General features: G+C 39.7%; 1 protein-coding gene across 9 annotated transcripts in view; it reads right to left on the minus strand.

Annotated features, from left to right (window-relative positions):
- The window catches only part of PAPLN (papilin, proteoglycan like sulfated glycoprotein), a 63,524-nt gene that overhangs the window by 26,115 nt on the left and 21,548 nt on the right, over positions 1–15,861 (minus strand). For 8 of the 9 annotated variants that reach the window (XM_052695492.1, XM_052695495.1, XM_052695491.1 and 5 more), the window contains 7 exons: positions 13,018–13,080; positions 3,885–4,000; positions 2,606–2,666; positions 2,227–2,329; positions 1,235–1,365; positions 769–892; positions 7–87 (listed from right to left, as the gene is read on the minus strand). In XM_052695492.1, the coding sequence (XP_052551452.1) occupies positions 7–87; positions 769–892; positions 1,235–1,365; positions 2,227–2,329; positions 2,606–2,666; positions 3,885–4,000; positions 13,018–13,074 (673 nt within the window). In that variant the 5' untranslated portion in view covers positions 13,075–13,080. Of the gene's footprint in view, positions 1–6; positions 88–768; positions 893–1,234; positions 1,366–2,226; positions 2,330–2,605; positions 2,667–3,884; positions 4,001–13,017; positions 13,081–13,441; positions 13,602–15,861 lie in introns of those variants that run through there. The other variant, XM_052695493.1, reaches the window with a different exon arrangement.

The raw sequence follows: 15,861 nt of genomic DNA on the forward strand, positions 1-15,861 counted from the left end.
TCTTACCTATAAAGTTCCTGCTTGGCATAATCTCCTTGATTTGGATGCTGGTGGCTCCCACAGGGATGATGAACATTTGATTGTACCCTGAAGAAAAATTAAGGGGATTACTCAATATTTATCTGTTAATAGTACACAGTCACATTTGTGCTTCAATGATTCTTCCAATTTCATTTGTATCTGAGCAACTGGATGAGCTTTATGATGGTGGCTCAACGCATTTCAGTTGTCACTTTATCTGTATTCTGAATAGCTTCACCAAAAACTCTCAAGATATCAATCTCAAGATATCAATCCATGGGCATACAGTTTCAATTACACCTCAGAAAAGTAAGCACATGGATTAGTGCAAAGTCATTTTTTTAATGTTCTAAAATTTAGGATTTCAGTAACTGGCATATTGGGTCTTGACTAAGATATGATCACAGCACAGTTGTCTTGAAATGACTAAAAATTGGCCAAAGGCAGAAGATTCAGTTCCATTTATAGCCTTGCAGAAATTCTAGTAGGGCTTTCAAGACACTCTGTATAGGGACAGTCTTATGAAAATGGTATAGAGCTATATTCACATGGTACATTTATAGCACCTGTTAGAGACTGAACAGGGAGAGACACCAGGAGAATTTCAAGTACATTTGACTCTTCTGAGACTGAGAAAATGATTCCCTGAGTAAGGCAATCAATACGTTTCGTGATGCTGAAGTGCCACATTAGTTTAGTTTTAACCTTCCCCTTATCACCTGCCTGAAATATACAGATCAACTGTACCTTTGGGGAGGTTGGGCACATCGAAAGTACCCTTCACATCATAGCAGGTACTGTTATCTCCTCCACACTGTAGGCATTTGTCCTCCTTCTTGGTAGATTCTAGTATGTTATCACAGCCAACAGCCTGTCAGGGCACAGGGGCATCAATATGAATAAACCATAATGACAAGGGAAAGAAAGACAAAATGGTTAAATGATGGACTGTACTTATGAAAAAGCCTGAATCTAGGGAGTGTGGGAAATCAGAAGGTAGGAAAGCTGTTGTCAAGAGAAGGACAGAGCTGACCTCTTCCCTTTCACTTCCAGAGACAGGTAGATAAAAGCTGTTGATAACCTCCTCAGCATCTCAGAAACTGAATGAATCCACTTTTCAGATATTATTACAAAGGGCCAAGCAGAAGAAAGGGAATAACCTGAAAGACAAATAGACACAATGGCAGAGAAAGGAAGCAACAGGATGACTCACTTGACAAACTCCTTCTACACAGATATCCCGCTTGCCAGGTTCACAAGTAGTTCCATCTATCACAGTTTCCTTGTGTCTGTAGTAGAAGTTTTCTCCCTTCGGAATACAGTTTAACTCACACTTATTGGGTGCTGGTAGGAGAGAAAAAAAAAATACTGTGTACCATGGTTAATAGCTTGCTAATGCATCAGAGTCCTGGTTTTAGATTACAGAAGCAGAAAGAGGAGTGAACTGATATTAAGTGGCAGATATAGAGCAGATTTCTGTGTCACAAACTGCTGGATGATGGAAAAGTACCCTGGGAAAGCCTCACTGTATGCACCCTTTTCCTCAGGCACTCTGATTGGCAAGTGCTAGAGAGGTTATGTTGGCCCATGGGATATTTGGTTGTTCCTTAGTAGAACTCTTCTTACACCCCACAGAGTGAGTACAAAGCTTTTTGGAAAGAGAATAAGTGTTGGTACAGAACACAAGAAAGCTGTTATTTTAACAGACAGTAAGTCACTGGAAATGAACAGAGTGAGGATCTCTTGTTCCTAAATCTGCCTTCTGAAGCGGTTTCTCAAGAAAGTGTGGGCCAATTGCAAATATCTCATGTTTTCTAAAGGACTTATTAGTTACATGCATTTATTTCTCATGCATCTTGCTAGTATTCTTTCACAAATACAGTAAAATACAGCAGAGCTGTGGCTTCTTTAATACTTTATGATCAACTGCAGCGAGTTCCAGCTTTCTTGAGCAATGTTCCTGAAAGAACAGCTGTTACAAGAGACAATTATGTACTGCTGCTGTGGTAGGTTTTTCTTTGCCCATGTAGCATCTTCATGTCAGCAATGCTTTGCTGCTGACAAGAAGATAATATCCATGCCACAAACCCCCTTGCTACTCCAGTTAGGGAAATATCTACTACAAGAATACATTCTATAACATAAAAACATATTGTTGATAGTCAGAGATGAAGAGTAACTCTACTTTACTAGACTTATTGTTACCTCCATAATATGGAAGCCACTTGTATTTCTTTCCTTGAAATTCTGTCCCGTCAAACTCTGCACACTGCTCTGCCCGGAAATCTCTGGAACTTTCCGGACAGCTCTGTTTGGAGGAGAAACATTTTCACCAGGCCATCAGGAAAAGGAGGAGAATTAAGTGTGCAGCTAAAAATTTCCCTTCTGTCTCACACATGAAATCTTAGGATAAATTATTGTCTGGGATCAATATTCTTTTGAAGAGATACCATTGATGAACAGCATTCATCAGTAATGCCAGAGAAAGAGAATCTAACAATAGCATATTACTTCTGAACATGAATGGGAAAAGGAGCAACAAGAAAGCAAAAAAAGCCAACAGAGTACAAACACTGTGCTCTACCTGAATATTGCATGAGCGATAGCTTCGAGTTGGTCCAATGCAACTGGAAGCACTTTCTGTCCTGAAACACCAAAAAATTCCCATTAAGCTGTCTGAACACAGGAAAAAATCATCTCATGGTAGATATCCCCAGTAACCTTCACATACAGCATATAATATTTACACAGTCTCCTGAAGCAGCAAAATAATGAAAAAGCACTTCTTCTTTCTTACTAATGCAAGTTTGTATTTTCTAGTGCTATTTTCTGCTACAGACTGCAATCTGTCATGAATGAAACATAAAACCGGAACAATTACATGATAGCTCTTCAGCACTGTTTTCACTAAGTAATGGAAGTAGAACTTTTTGTCCTTTGTCCACTAGCATATAGCTGACATATCCGTACCAGACCCAGACACATATTCCAAAAAAGACAGCAGTGGCTAATTCAGAACAGGTATGCATATCACTTACTGTGCTATTTATATGCACTCTAAGCCCATTCCTAGGGAGAGCTAAAGATGCCCATGAAGAGTGTGCAACAATGGTTCCAGTCAAATGTTTTCAGCTGAGAATTATGGAGAATAACAGCCATGAAGTATATTGATCTGAAAAGTCAACAAAAATCTAACATCTCAGCACTTCTAAAATGGAGAGACAAGTCCCCAGAAATTCTAAGCAGGGAACAAGACATGAGTGTATACCATGACAGGCAGCCTTCAAAGATGATCCTCTTTAAATCAGGGTGAGGTGGTTTCTTTCCCCTCTGATGTTATTGAGGCTGAAGGTTATTATTATTATTTTTCCTTTTCTTGCTTTTTATACAACAGGATCTCTCAGGTTCATAATTCCCAACAAGTACACTTCTAGTCACTGTCATCACTAATCTAATCAGCTACAAATGAGATGGGACTGCGTTAACAGTGCTCAAGCCTACTCCACTCCTGCACCATTCGCTGGAGCAATTCATCTTCCTGGAAATCATAAGCCCAAGAAAATCTTGGCATAGCCACTGGCTCCTGAGAGAGCAACCAAATGCTCTGACCTCTCCTCCAACTCCCCCAGGTCTCCCACACTAGACCTGATTGAATAGGTGCTGCCATACCAGTCACCTCATTGTACAGCCTCAGATCTCAAAGAGAGATCACTGTATTCAAGCAAAGGAGTCAAAGCAAAGACACCTTAAAGACAGTCTTTTTCAAAAGAGCAGTGATGAGATTAAAGCAAAGGATTGTGTCAAAGTGGACTCAGATGACTTCTCCCTACATTTAAAGAAAGAAAAATGAGGTTAGACCTTACCTTTGGAAGTAGCAGCGCCGTTGCCGAACACTGACTCCACCACCACAGCTCCGACTGCACTTGCCCCATTCACCCCAGCTTCCCCAAACACCAGTCTGCCGCCTCATCCTATGGCCCTGTAAATAACACAAAACACAAACATATCAAACAGACAGAAGGAAAACGACAAACAAACATACACAATGAAAATGAAGCAGAACGCCTATTTGTTCTCTTCCAAAGTAGACTCTGTTGCTGCCTTGCATTCCTACTATGAAACGTGGCAGAGAACAATACATCAGAAAAGCCAAGCCTCTAGAAACTAGAAGTAGTATATTCCTGAGGACATACAGCAGCTCCAACTTCATAATCTCAGTACTTTGGAATAATCATCTGAAAGATAACAACTCTCTCTCAGCAAGGCAGTAGAGGCAAACCATTAATTCAGGAGCTGTGAGTACTGTCACTCCAGACCAGATAAACACAACCTCTTTACTCCAAATCCTTAGCTCCAAGACAGATAGATACTTAGAAGAAATGAAGGAAGCAGTAAGTAAACCCCTAGAACACAGACCTTAAGGCAAAAAAAAAAAAAGAATATCTGTATTTGGACATTTTTCACCTGCACAACATTTTACATGTTAAGGTACGGGCCATCACTAGCAGTAGCCTTAACTCATTCTGTTTTAGAAAGTCATACTGAGTACTTATATTAAGAGAAATCAGCAGATGTTATAATTGCAATAGAATTACACAAAATACATTGTTGTAGAAGCATACAAAATAAGTTTTCAGGAAGGAGGCCTGCTGTAGCTGACAGGATCTGCATACAGCAGAACACAGTGCCCCTGTTCACTGCAGGGGTGTTGGACTAGATGGCCTTCAGAGGTCCCTTCTAACTCCACTGATACTGTGATTCTATGATTTAGTGGGAAGAATAGCAACATCCTGAAAATAAAAATAATTGCTGGATGCAATGTTTGCAAAAAAAACACAAACAAACAGTGAATGAAGAGTTGCTCAGGGAGTGACACTGTAAAGATAGGAATTGCTGAGCAGCTACACCTTTTGGGCTGTTTACATACATATTACACAGCTGATAAGGTAATACATACCATTTGGGCATTTAGGTATTTGAGTTAATGAGGAGAAGAAAGGCAGAGGAAGACTCAAAAAGGAGTCAGAAATCATATCTTTGCAACCTCCATTTCCTTTTCCCTCTCATCTTAATAGTCTGCAAATTCATTCAGCAACGTGCAAGGATCCACAGCAGCTCCTGCTTGCGGTTCATTACTCCAGAACACAAGACAGACTACAACAAGCCGTATGTCTGCCGTGGTAGAAGGATCATGAAGAAAGGTGAATATTAATACATTTTCTATTTACAGCTCTTACTTCAAGCGAGAGCTCAGGTGATAATCTAGTGGCAGATCATTCATGCTGTAAAGACATCAGGAGTCTATTTAAATTGCGTGCAGTGAGACTGGCAATCTTCGGTAGGTCCAGGCTGTTCTTGCACAATAAGAAGCAGCTCCTCCTGAGAGCTGTGTATTGCAAGCAGGCATCACTTCATAATGTCGTTACCTATCTGCAGTGCAGTTTCACTTCTTGCTGGTTGATGCAGGCCAATGCTAACTTGGCTAATTCAGATTAAGGCTGTAAGGCTATTATTTTGGTGTGCAATTACAATCCGTTATTGAAAACAAAAGGTTAAAAAAAAAAAGAGACATAGCCAAATTTTCTTTCACCCACACTGTATATTCCAATATTCCAAATCTACATAACCTCTGGGTCTGGCTCCCAGCTTATCCTCGAGATTCACAGAGTTCCTTTTGTGACTAGATTACTTCACCTCACAGCTTCACTCTCCACATCTTCCTGCTTGTGTTCTGTTACCATCCCTTCCTGTTATCCCTCCTGCATTTTCATGTAAATTACTCCCTGATGATCAGGCAGCTGGTGTCGTTGTAAGAGTTTTCTACCGGAGTGGAGGAACATGCTAGAGATGTAGAATTTTACTACTGCAGGGGTATTACCCCACCCAATTCACACTTCGCACCCACCAGGGTTGCTTCCCAGGGCCTACAGAGAAGGCAGGAGCTCCTCACTTCTTGAACGTATTTTTCATTTCAGTTAATCATTTTTACATAAGACATACAAATCTCTTCGAGAAATAGGAACTATCCTATAATTATAAATTATCCAATGAATTCAACTTGGGCAAGATGCACGAGTTAATCCTCCCTTGTCATGTAAACAGTTTTTTGTAATTTTCTGCACATACTCCCTGCCTGATTGCAAGTTCTTGAGTTATAGTCTTGTTATTCTTCCTCTTGGCCACTTTTAAGAAGTAATTCCCTGCTACAGACAGGGCAATACAGTCAGAGATATCTTGCTGTATTTATGCAGTTGCTACGACCATACCCACAACTATCATTGTCCAGAGTCACTCCATTTTCATCCTGCCTCTACTGCTTTAACGTGAAGCTCATTTTTCTTGGCCTATGCTATTTGATTTTCTTCATGTAAGTATTTGTGCATTTCTTTCTAACACCTCAGCAAGCAAAATCCTTCAGGACAAGTTTTCTAGTTCAGACTAACTCTGTTTACCTTCACTGCTCACTCAACGGCACTACCCAGGTTACAGCCACTTCCACACATTTTCTGTCTGCCAAGTCAGTGTCACTCTGACCTCTTGCCAAACCTAGCTACCATTGTTCTGTTCCAAATATTCAGCTCAGTGTTTGCCTTTGGCATTCTCATTTGCCTTTCCGGGAGTAATCCCATCAATAGAGTTTTAGCTTTCAGAAAAGCGTTTTATTTTCCCAAGTGTTTCTTTCAGCACCTAATTCTGCCCCCTGTAATCCCTCCTCCCTTACTCCCAAAAGAATGAAACATGCTACCGCTCTAATTCTCTGCAGTCTTATTCCTCTATATCAGCTGACTGATTTAGGAGCAGTATTAGCTCACCCTGGAAACAAGGAATCTTTCAGTCACCATAAGGGTGAAGAAAACATGTAGATAAAAATCCAAAGGAGGAGCATTTGAAAGTCAGATTACTGGAAGGCAATTAGGACAGAAAACCCTTCCCTGACACGCACACCAACATGATAAATATTCCAATATCCCTCCTACAGAAATAGCATTCTTTATTCCTTCTACAGAGAGTAAAATCTGCAGGGACTCTTTGTTGTAAGCCTTATACATCTGCAGAGTGCAGAAACAATCATTTTCTCAGTATCACTCCATTTATGCACACCCCAAAAGGAGTGTCAGATAGAAGAATCCTTCCAAAGCTGTACGGTGTTAGAAATCTTTTAATAGGAACCCAACTCCCAATACAGTCAATATGTGACTGTATGCATGCGTGCACAAATATAAAGCAACATAATAAATAAGGAAATTATTATTATATATTCTGATAACAATATGTTTTAAGATGCTATCAGCTATTTTCTGTCCCCAAAGCCTCTTTATGCTCTGCACTGACTCCAGAATACTTTTATTTATTGTCAGCCAGAATCACTAAATGCCAGGCCCTGCTAGACCCTGGAACTAAAGGCCTAAAAACTTAATCATTGCTACTAATTCAATTGGCTACGTTCCTCCCCTGCTTGAGTTTAGCATGATTCAAGAATGTAGATCCTCTATCTGCAGAAAGTACATATTTTAATGCTTCAGAAAAAGCCAGAGAAAATATACAATTATCTCACTTTTGGAAACTCCAGAAAGGATGAACAGTTAATGCGTAGCTGCTCTGTCACATTCTGTTGCCTGTTAAAGCAGTGGAAATGTTTATCTTCAAGCAACACTGATGAAGAAAACATGACCCAGGAACCACGTGCTCTCAGTGCTCATTGGTAAGCGAGCTGGGCTAGTCCAAAAGTTTAGAAGGTCAATAATTTCATTTTTATGGACAGTGCATTGCTTTCATCAATTCCTTGATAGAGGTGTTAGTGATGTAGTTGGATCACCTGCTTTATCAGGCCAACTGATTCTGACAAAACAAGCAAATAGAAGACCTATGTTTCTGAATCACTACAGCTGCAGTCTTTAAAGAGAATTTCAGTATGTATCAGACACACACAATAAGATAACGCTGGAAAATGGCACTAGATAGTATAATATATATCATAAAATACGTATTTTTGCATATGAAACATGTACTGGCAAAGCAGCTATGAGTGGTACCTCAAAAAAGCCTGAAAAATGCTGCCAGTACATAGGAACAACTTAAAGAGGGCCCCTGAAACACTTATCAATCAGTTCGATGACGGATAGGAAACTATGCACAGGCACAGAGTGCATCCCAGATGTGCACTGTAGGGATGCAATGATCCACAAAGTTCACATAATTTAATATGGATTATGAGTCAATATAAGTATTTTCCCCTAGTGCCTTGACAGTAATTACTAATAATCTATGAAAGCAAACATACATTTACTACACAGTCCAAAGAGAGCAGTGAAGATTTGCAATCACAGGTTCAGACAAACTAAATTCCAGTCAAAAACTTCCATTTAGTGTTCCCCTACTCATTGGGCACCTTTGATGGCCTACTCAACCTTAATTATTCCACGACTCTTTGTGCTGCCTTTCCAAATAGGCAAGCAGCAATAAAATGCCACATTATACAGCTCCAACAGTCATGATCAGTTTTGGACAAGACTACTGCTCAATTTTAGCTCAGCAGGTCACATATCTTTGTTTCACTGAGCTGCAATTGGAGGATCTTTCTGGATGCTGAAAAGTTGTTATTTTGACTTCTGAAACTGCATCATGCACTTAGAAGATTCTATTCAGACCCAGGAACATCTAAGTGCCAACACTGAGACTGGTGGGAAATTTACACTGTAAGTTTACATTGGAAATTCTTTACATTGGAAGTACAATACTCTGTACAATTGTTACCCACTGAATATAGATACAGCTGCCAATGATAACTTGAATAACACAAAGTTGATTCCCCAGATGTAACTGTCATTTTATACAGCACTTCTGTGGTGTAAAACTACAATTAAAACCAGAGTGTTTCTCTTTAATCTTTCACAGTATTTCTCAAATAGATAACACTCCACTCCTCTTGCTTGATAAACACTAACTTTCTGGGGTTTATATTTCTGAAATAAGGCTTATCTTAACACACTTTGAATTCTAGCCTTGCTGTTGGAACATCTATGAAAGAAAGGAAAAACCAAATGTTTTACAAAAGAAAGTTATCTCTGTAGCCATTTATTGCATAATGGTTTCATTGCCAAAGATTGGGCTAATAGAAGCCTTTGTGGAGCTTTACTAGGTTTGAATAATAATTGCTTAGAAAGAGTTAGCTTCTTACAGAAAGATTAATGAGGTAGACTAAAAAAAAACCAAACAACAAAACAGAGCTGTCAAGGTGTCAGGAGGGGAGCTGGGGCCCAGTGGCAGGATCTCCCAGGGGCAGCAGAGCAAGGCTAGACTTTACAGCCCAGCTGTCTTTACAGCCAGGCCTGTTTAATGGGGTGAAGCACTTCCCTGGGGCTGGGAGCAGGCCCTATTATGGTACTGCTGTGGGGCTGACGGGTCTGAGGGCTCAAATGGAGCAAGGTGGAAGGAAGCTGGTCAGGGCCAGCCTAGCAATGCCATCAAAGCTCTGAAAAACAACACACCTGGTATGTATGCTAAAACCACATACTCTTCAGGATGTGAGCTATTTCCTTCTCCTTTCTACGGCCAGAAGACCTGTCCTGTACTACAATGATGACCACTTAAAATATTTCCACACAGCTACGCCCTGCAAGATGTGGCATTCAATGTTCACACCTAACTGTCAGGGGCTGAGAACGTTCAGTATATCTCAGACATTTATAATGTAGTTATATGCTATTATTCCAATAGATGCATTTTCAAGATAAATCCATCTGTAACCAGCTATGCTATTAGACTAAAATGCAAGAAAAAATAGGCGAATGAACATGAACAAAGCATTTTTTATAATTCCCTCTTAACCATTGATCTTGGCTTAGACACAGCAGGCTTGCAAAGAGCTTTGAAGGTAAAGAATGCCAAGTACCATTTTTATGAATAATGAATAAGCAATCAAAGAATTGCATTTGAACAAACCTAGGAAAAAAAAAAGAATGAGAGAGAACAAGATGGTGACAGCAGGAAGTGAAACACAAAATGATACAGAAGAAGAGAGCAGCTTATTAAGAGAAACTGTTTCTCAACGAGAAGAAAAAGCAAGGTTTTAACAGTTGAAAGGCTTGAGGTTTGAACTCACTGCGTCCATCTTCCATTGCCCTCTACCACCCTAACCCTGGCTTGTTAGCATATCCTCTCCAACAAACCCACTAAAATCTATCTGTTCCCCTACAACTTCAGCCCCTCCAGATACTTTAGGTTCTTCTTTGAGTGCTTAACGCACTCCCTTACAGTTCCCAAATCATTCCCATATTCCCTATGTTTACCACCCTCGGCACACCTCACTCTTTCTACCCCGTTATGGGCTCTAGCACAATATAGCTGTCTCCTTCCACATCCCCTGCTTTTCTGTCAGCTAGATAGAGCGTAGCACCTGCCTCACCTACCGCAGAACCAGGTAGGTGCTGCCTCAGGACTAATTTAATGGCTAGTGGGCAGAGCAGGTAATAGCTACTTTTCAGAAATGGAAAGCCTTCCTGAGGCTCAGGGTGGCCTGGAGCTGACTAGAGTATAAGAGCAAGCTAAAAAGACGCAGCCACTGCAGAGAAGTTAAATTAATTACTGAAACTCCTGAGGAAGAAACAAGAGACATTCAGAAAGCAAAGAAAAAAAATTCAGAAAGCAAAGAAACATTCACAAAGAAGAGGATTGTGAGAACATTTTACGAACACAGAGTTATTTTGGAAAAGTGGTCAAAACAAACAGAATGAAGTCACTAGAAATTGTTTATCCAAGTGACCTAACAGGAACTCAAGGTTGAAACAAACAAATGATTACATACTGGCAGACAGCTTTTTCAGCTAAAACTGCTTCAGTATGTGATTATTGAGAAGTGGAAAATCTGACACCAATTTACAAATGGGTCCCAAGAGAACCCACAGAATTACACAGTCACATACTATAAAACTGGCATCTACTAAATAAATTAATAGAAACTGTAACAGAGAACAGAATTAGCAGATACCTGCATAAATATATTTGGGGAAGAGTCAACTAGGCTTTTTTAAAGACAAGCCCTTCTAAGGCCGTTGCAGTTCTTCAAGATATTTGTAAATATACCAAAAAGGTTGTCTGTCTGATATATTCAGATTTCCAAAAACCTTTGTACAAAATCCTTCACCTAAAGTTTTGAAGGAAGCTAAGTAGCCAGAAGGAAAATCCTTACATGGATAATAAACAGGTGACCAGAAGTCAAAAACAAAGGTAGAAGTGAAATCTCCATTCACTGCAAAAATTGACATAAGCAGCAGAATTCTGTAAGGAACCTGAACTGCTCAACACATTAACAAATTACACCATAAACATGGAAAAAACAAAGACGAATGATAAGCATAATAAAAGACAGAGAACTAGAGACAGACTGCAAAGAACTACAGAAAACCACTACAGGATGACTGATGGGTTACTAAAACAAAAATTGGGATTTCATGTACATAAATTAAGCGATGCAAAGGAAAAAAGATAAATCCTTAAAAAAAGGAAAAAAAGATAAATACAGTGATGACATATGATTTAATCACTAAAGAGCAGAATCTTGGTTTTGACAGAAATGTTGTGCCATTAGAGGTTTAGATTGCTTCAAGGAGGCAATGAACAAGTTTGGGAAAGAGAAACAGAGATGACTCCAGTCTGAAGGGTTCATAAACCACACGTGACTGGACATGGAAGCACACTGAGAAAAATTATGCATATTTATCACTCTTCTAATAGATTTTTCTAGACATCTGCTTATGATGTAGCTGGAATCAGAATATATGGCAAAACAAACCTTTGGTTCTACACAGTATGCTATGGAGAGTCACCATAGCAGAATGTCTCGGTGCTGTTGGATCTTCTTTTTATAGCTTGGACAGATCCAGCACATTAGGGAAGCTGAAATAAAGCGGTGGCCAAAGCAAAACCTTTTTCCTTCATTCAGCATGCCTTCAAGAGGACCTACTGACTGCATACAGGGAACAGTCTAATGCTAAAGAGAAATGCCAGTATTTGTATTTGTATATAGGGTGTTTCAGACATTTCCCTTCCAAAACATCACCAGGCTGCAAATAGGCAGGTGAGCAGATGAACTGATTAATGCATATTCAGCTTGTGGTTCTTTCACCATAAAGCACAATCTTCTTCAAGATCTGAGATAGAAAGATCTTATTTAAACTTATTTCCAACTCAAGATAAGAAGTCTATGACAGCTAAAAAACTCTTCTTGGTTTCTGACATCTTGTCCCTTATCTTCAAAGGAGGCCTACAAAGCACTTGCAAATTCTGAAAATAGGAATAGAATTTCATAATTGCTTGAGAGATTAAAAGTTATGGACTCATTAATTTTAGTGGCATATAATTCCTCACAACTCCCACTAAACACTTAACTCCAGGTGATAATTACTTCTTCCCATCCCCCCTCTTCTGTTCCTTTACATCTAATAAACATAACACTTCTTCCTTTGCTGAGACTTCCCATCTACTCAGCAGGTCACCCTTTACTTCAGACTATCCAACTCATTAATACAGCCTAAGACAAATTCAGAAGCACTGCTCTCAAACTTCATTTACTTAAGAAAGGTCCCACTTTTCCCTCAGAAAAGAAGAGGAACCTGAGTTCCTAACAACTGTGTTCCATTTCTGACAATACTGAATTGCTTTAGTATAGTTGTTACATCCCCCCTTAAAACCTAAACCATACAACTTCTCTCTTTCGTGTAGCCTTACTGGTTTAAATCAGCTAACCAAAGATTCATTCGTCTTACTTCCAGTGTCAGTTCTCTAAAGCTTTGAAGCAGGATATAGCAATTACTGCTTTGCAAATAACAATTCTCAAGCCAAAGGCACTGCCAGAATTTTCTCGTTTAATTGCCACATTACACTTTTCTTAAAGTACCACAGTAGGCCTGATGAGTTCAACCCATTAGTTCTTTTGGACATACTTCCTACAGAAATCTTTAATTTCTTGCAAAGGTATTCAGAAGAGCTTTTACTTACTAAAAATGCAGAAGGCAGCATCTCTGCTAGCAGGAACAGAAGGAGCAAGTTCTTCATCTGTGTCTGTGGGAACACAAGGAGTACTGATCAGAATTGCTTGCTTCTTTGCTGCTTGTATGGTGACAAAGCTCAAATATCGCACGGAAAAAAAGTTATGCGGAACTAAAATCCAGATTAGAGAAGAAAAGCAGTTTTATCACTACGCTCCCTCGATAGATGAAGGCAACTGCAAAGACTGAAAATACCTTGCACAGAAAGCCAGAATGTAATTACTGAGCACAAATATTTCCCTGAACTTTCCTCTGGTATTATGAGAACTCCATCCCCAGGCACAATGGAAGACGCATGCCGCTGCTTGCCTGCCCTCCCATCCTTTTACATATACACATGATAAAACACTAAGATTGTAACGACTTCAACCAACCCAAGGTAAGAAATTCTGCAGTTAACATTTCTGCGTCCTGTAGTCATCCTGTGTGGCTTGGTGAAGCTTCACATCTCTTGTATGATCTTGCATGTTTAAAATCCTACAGTTTGTCATAAACAGCTATAACTTGGTTTAATCAACTGTAGCTGCAGCCCCTTTGCAGAGCTAGAAAGGAGACTAGGGCCACAGAAACTATGAAGGCAGGATACAACTGTTTCAAATTAAAAAAAAGGAAAAATAAATAAAAAGATCAAGGTATTATGCTAATTTGGAACCTCAGCATTATACTGAGGCCTCTTGCTACTTCATCCTTCCTCCTGTAAGTTGCAGAAACCAAACCCACACCAACCACCATCCACCACAGTTTACAGCTGTGAAAAATGGTACTTTGGTCACTAGATAGTTCTTACTCCTTATGGCCCCCTTCTCATGACTTGATGACTCAGCCCAGAAAGAAGAGATACACTAGATACTCCTAGCATGGCTTTTATCTAGACCAAGTTTCTATGGGAAAAGGAAAGGAAAAGCCTTCTTTTCACAATGCCTTAAAAAAAAAAAAAGAAAAGAAAAAAAGCAAAAATGACACCCCTTTTAATATTAAAGTCATATATTGTCCCTTTAACCTGACCTATTAAATCCAGATAAAATGTAAACAGATACCACAATTCTAGTGTTGCCATAAAATCATAACATCGTACCAAAAACAAAATGAAACATGCTTGATAGAGCATTTGGGTCTTTCAAGTAACTTTATGATGGGCAACTATTTTTCTTGTAGTGCTATGCCTCACTGAATCCACTCTGCTCATTACAGCTCCATAAGTCCATGCATAACATGTATTTTTACGTTCCCAACATTCAGAGCGGTGAGTGGTGATGAAAAACTTGTTTTCTACTATTTTTCCTTTGGAGTACTGAAATTAAGCGCTGAAAACCCAGCTGGACCAAATTCTTTGTGCAAAATAGCAGGGAAATGTAAAAGAAACATAATGAGAAAATAAGCTTCTGCCACTATATTCTGAGTGCCAATCATACGATTCCTAAGCAAATGAAGCTTTTGGAGCTTTATATATGAATAGACTTCCATTCACTTTGGATTAGCCTTCTTAAGAAACTGAGAAAAGACTATGTAGCCTCTACTTCACACATGCGCTATTAATTCTCTTTCAATTAAAATCAAAGGAAAAAACCATCTAGAGCTGCCCACCATAACAGGTTAAATACTCCCAGTGCAGATAAGGCCAACAGCTAGATCTGTGTCATAGCCCTGTCCAACAGTGACATTTTCAGATATGTAGAACAGCCGTGAGAGACTTAGATATCATAGAATCATAAAATGGTTTTGGGTAGAAAGGACCTTAAAGATCACCTAGTTCCAATCCCCTGCTTTGGGCAGGGTTGCCAGCTACTAGATCAGGTTGCCCAGGGCCCCATCCAGCTCAGTCTTAAAAATTTGCTAGGGATGGGGTAAAACAACACTTTTGCTACAAGTTATGCACAGAAAATAGGAAAAGTCTTATGAAGCAGCTTATAATGTCCTTACACCACTAGCAAAGGGCATTTTAACAACAGTATTTTTTGTTAAATGGTATTGATGTCAGAGATAGATATTTGAGACTCCTCAGCTTCTTTTCTTACTGTCCAGAGAAAAATCTCTTCCTCAGCATTTCTCTTTCATAATTTCCATTACAGACACTTCTCAGGTTCACATGGACAGCTGTGGGAATCACATCCATTGCTACAGCAGCCTAGCACTGCTGCTAGGTGTACTGCCCACTCCTGAATCCGAACCTAGAGGTAGATAAGAAGCTGAGCCAAAACCACGATGTTCCTGGAAAGGAAGCTAGAGAAGCAGCTCAGCACAGCCAGCAGTGCTACCAGTCCCCTAGTAGTTAGAGCATCTTGGAGGGTTTTAGACAGGGTAAAAACATTCTATGAGGAGACAACCAGAAACAGCATCAAACATATGGGACAATCCCTAGAAAAAGCAACAGGTTATAGCTCTCACGCTCACTTGCGCCTTTGTGCAATTGCATGAGCACGGAAATTGCTTTCAGATGTCTAACATCTGGCCCAAATTTAGCATTAAAATGTTTAGGACATGCAACCCTATTAAACTAGTCAACAGATTCCAGGAAAAATGGTCAGAAGGAGGAGTAGGGACGTTTTTAGCCCATTAAGTGCTCCACTGCAAGACAAATCTCGTGGCCGATTTCTCTGAGCTTCAACAAACTTGTTATTTTGAAAGCTTCCTAAGGTGTTGTATTCACCACTGATCCCTTCAGCCTTAATTCCAACTGGAAATTACACAGATGGGACCCGTGAATCTGCCTGAAACCTTCCAGAAAAAATGGTCAAGTTATGCAGTTATGCTTCTGGATTTAATGGCTCTTTCAGTCCTTACAGGACCTGGGATA

This window comes from Tympanuchus pallidicinctus, unplaced genomic scaffold (genome assembly GCF_026119805.1).
Source record: "Tympanuchus pallidicinctus isolate F22 unplaced genomic scaffold, pur_lepc_1.0 scaffold3, whole genome shotgun sequence".
NCBI classification, from domain to species: Eukaryota; Metazoa; Chordata; class Aves; order Galliformes; family Phasianidae; genus Tympanuchus; species Tympanuchus pallidicinctus.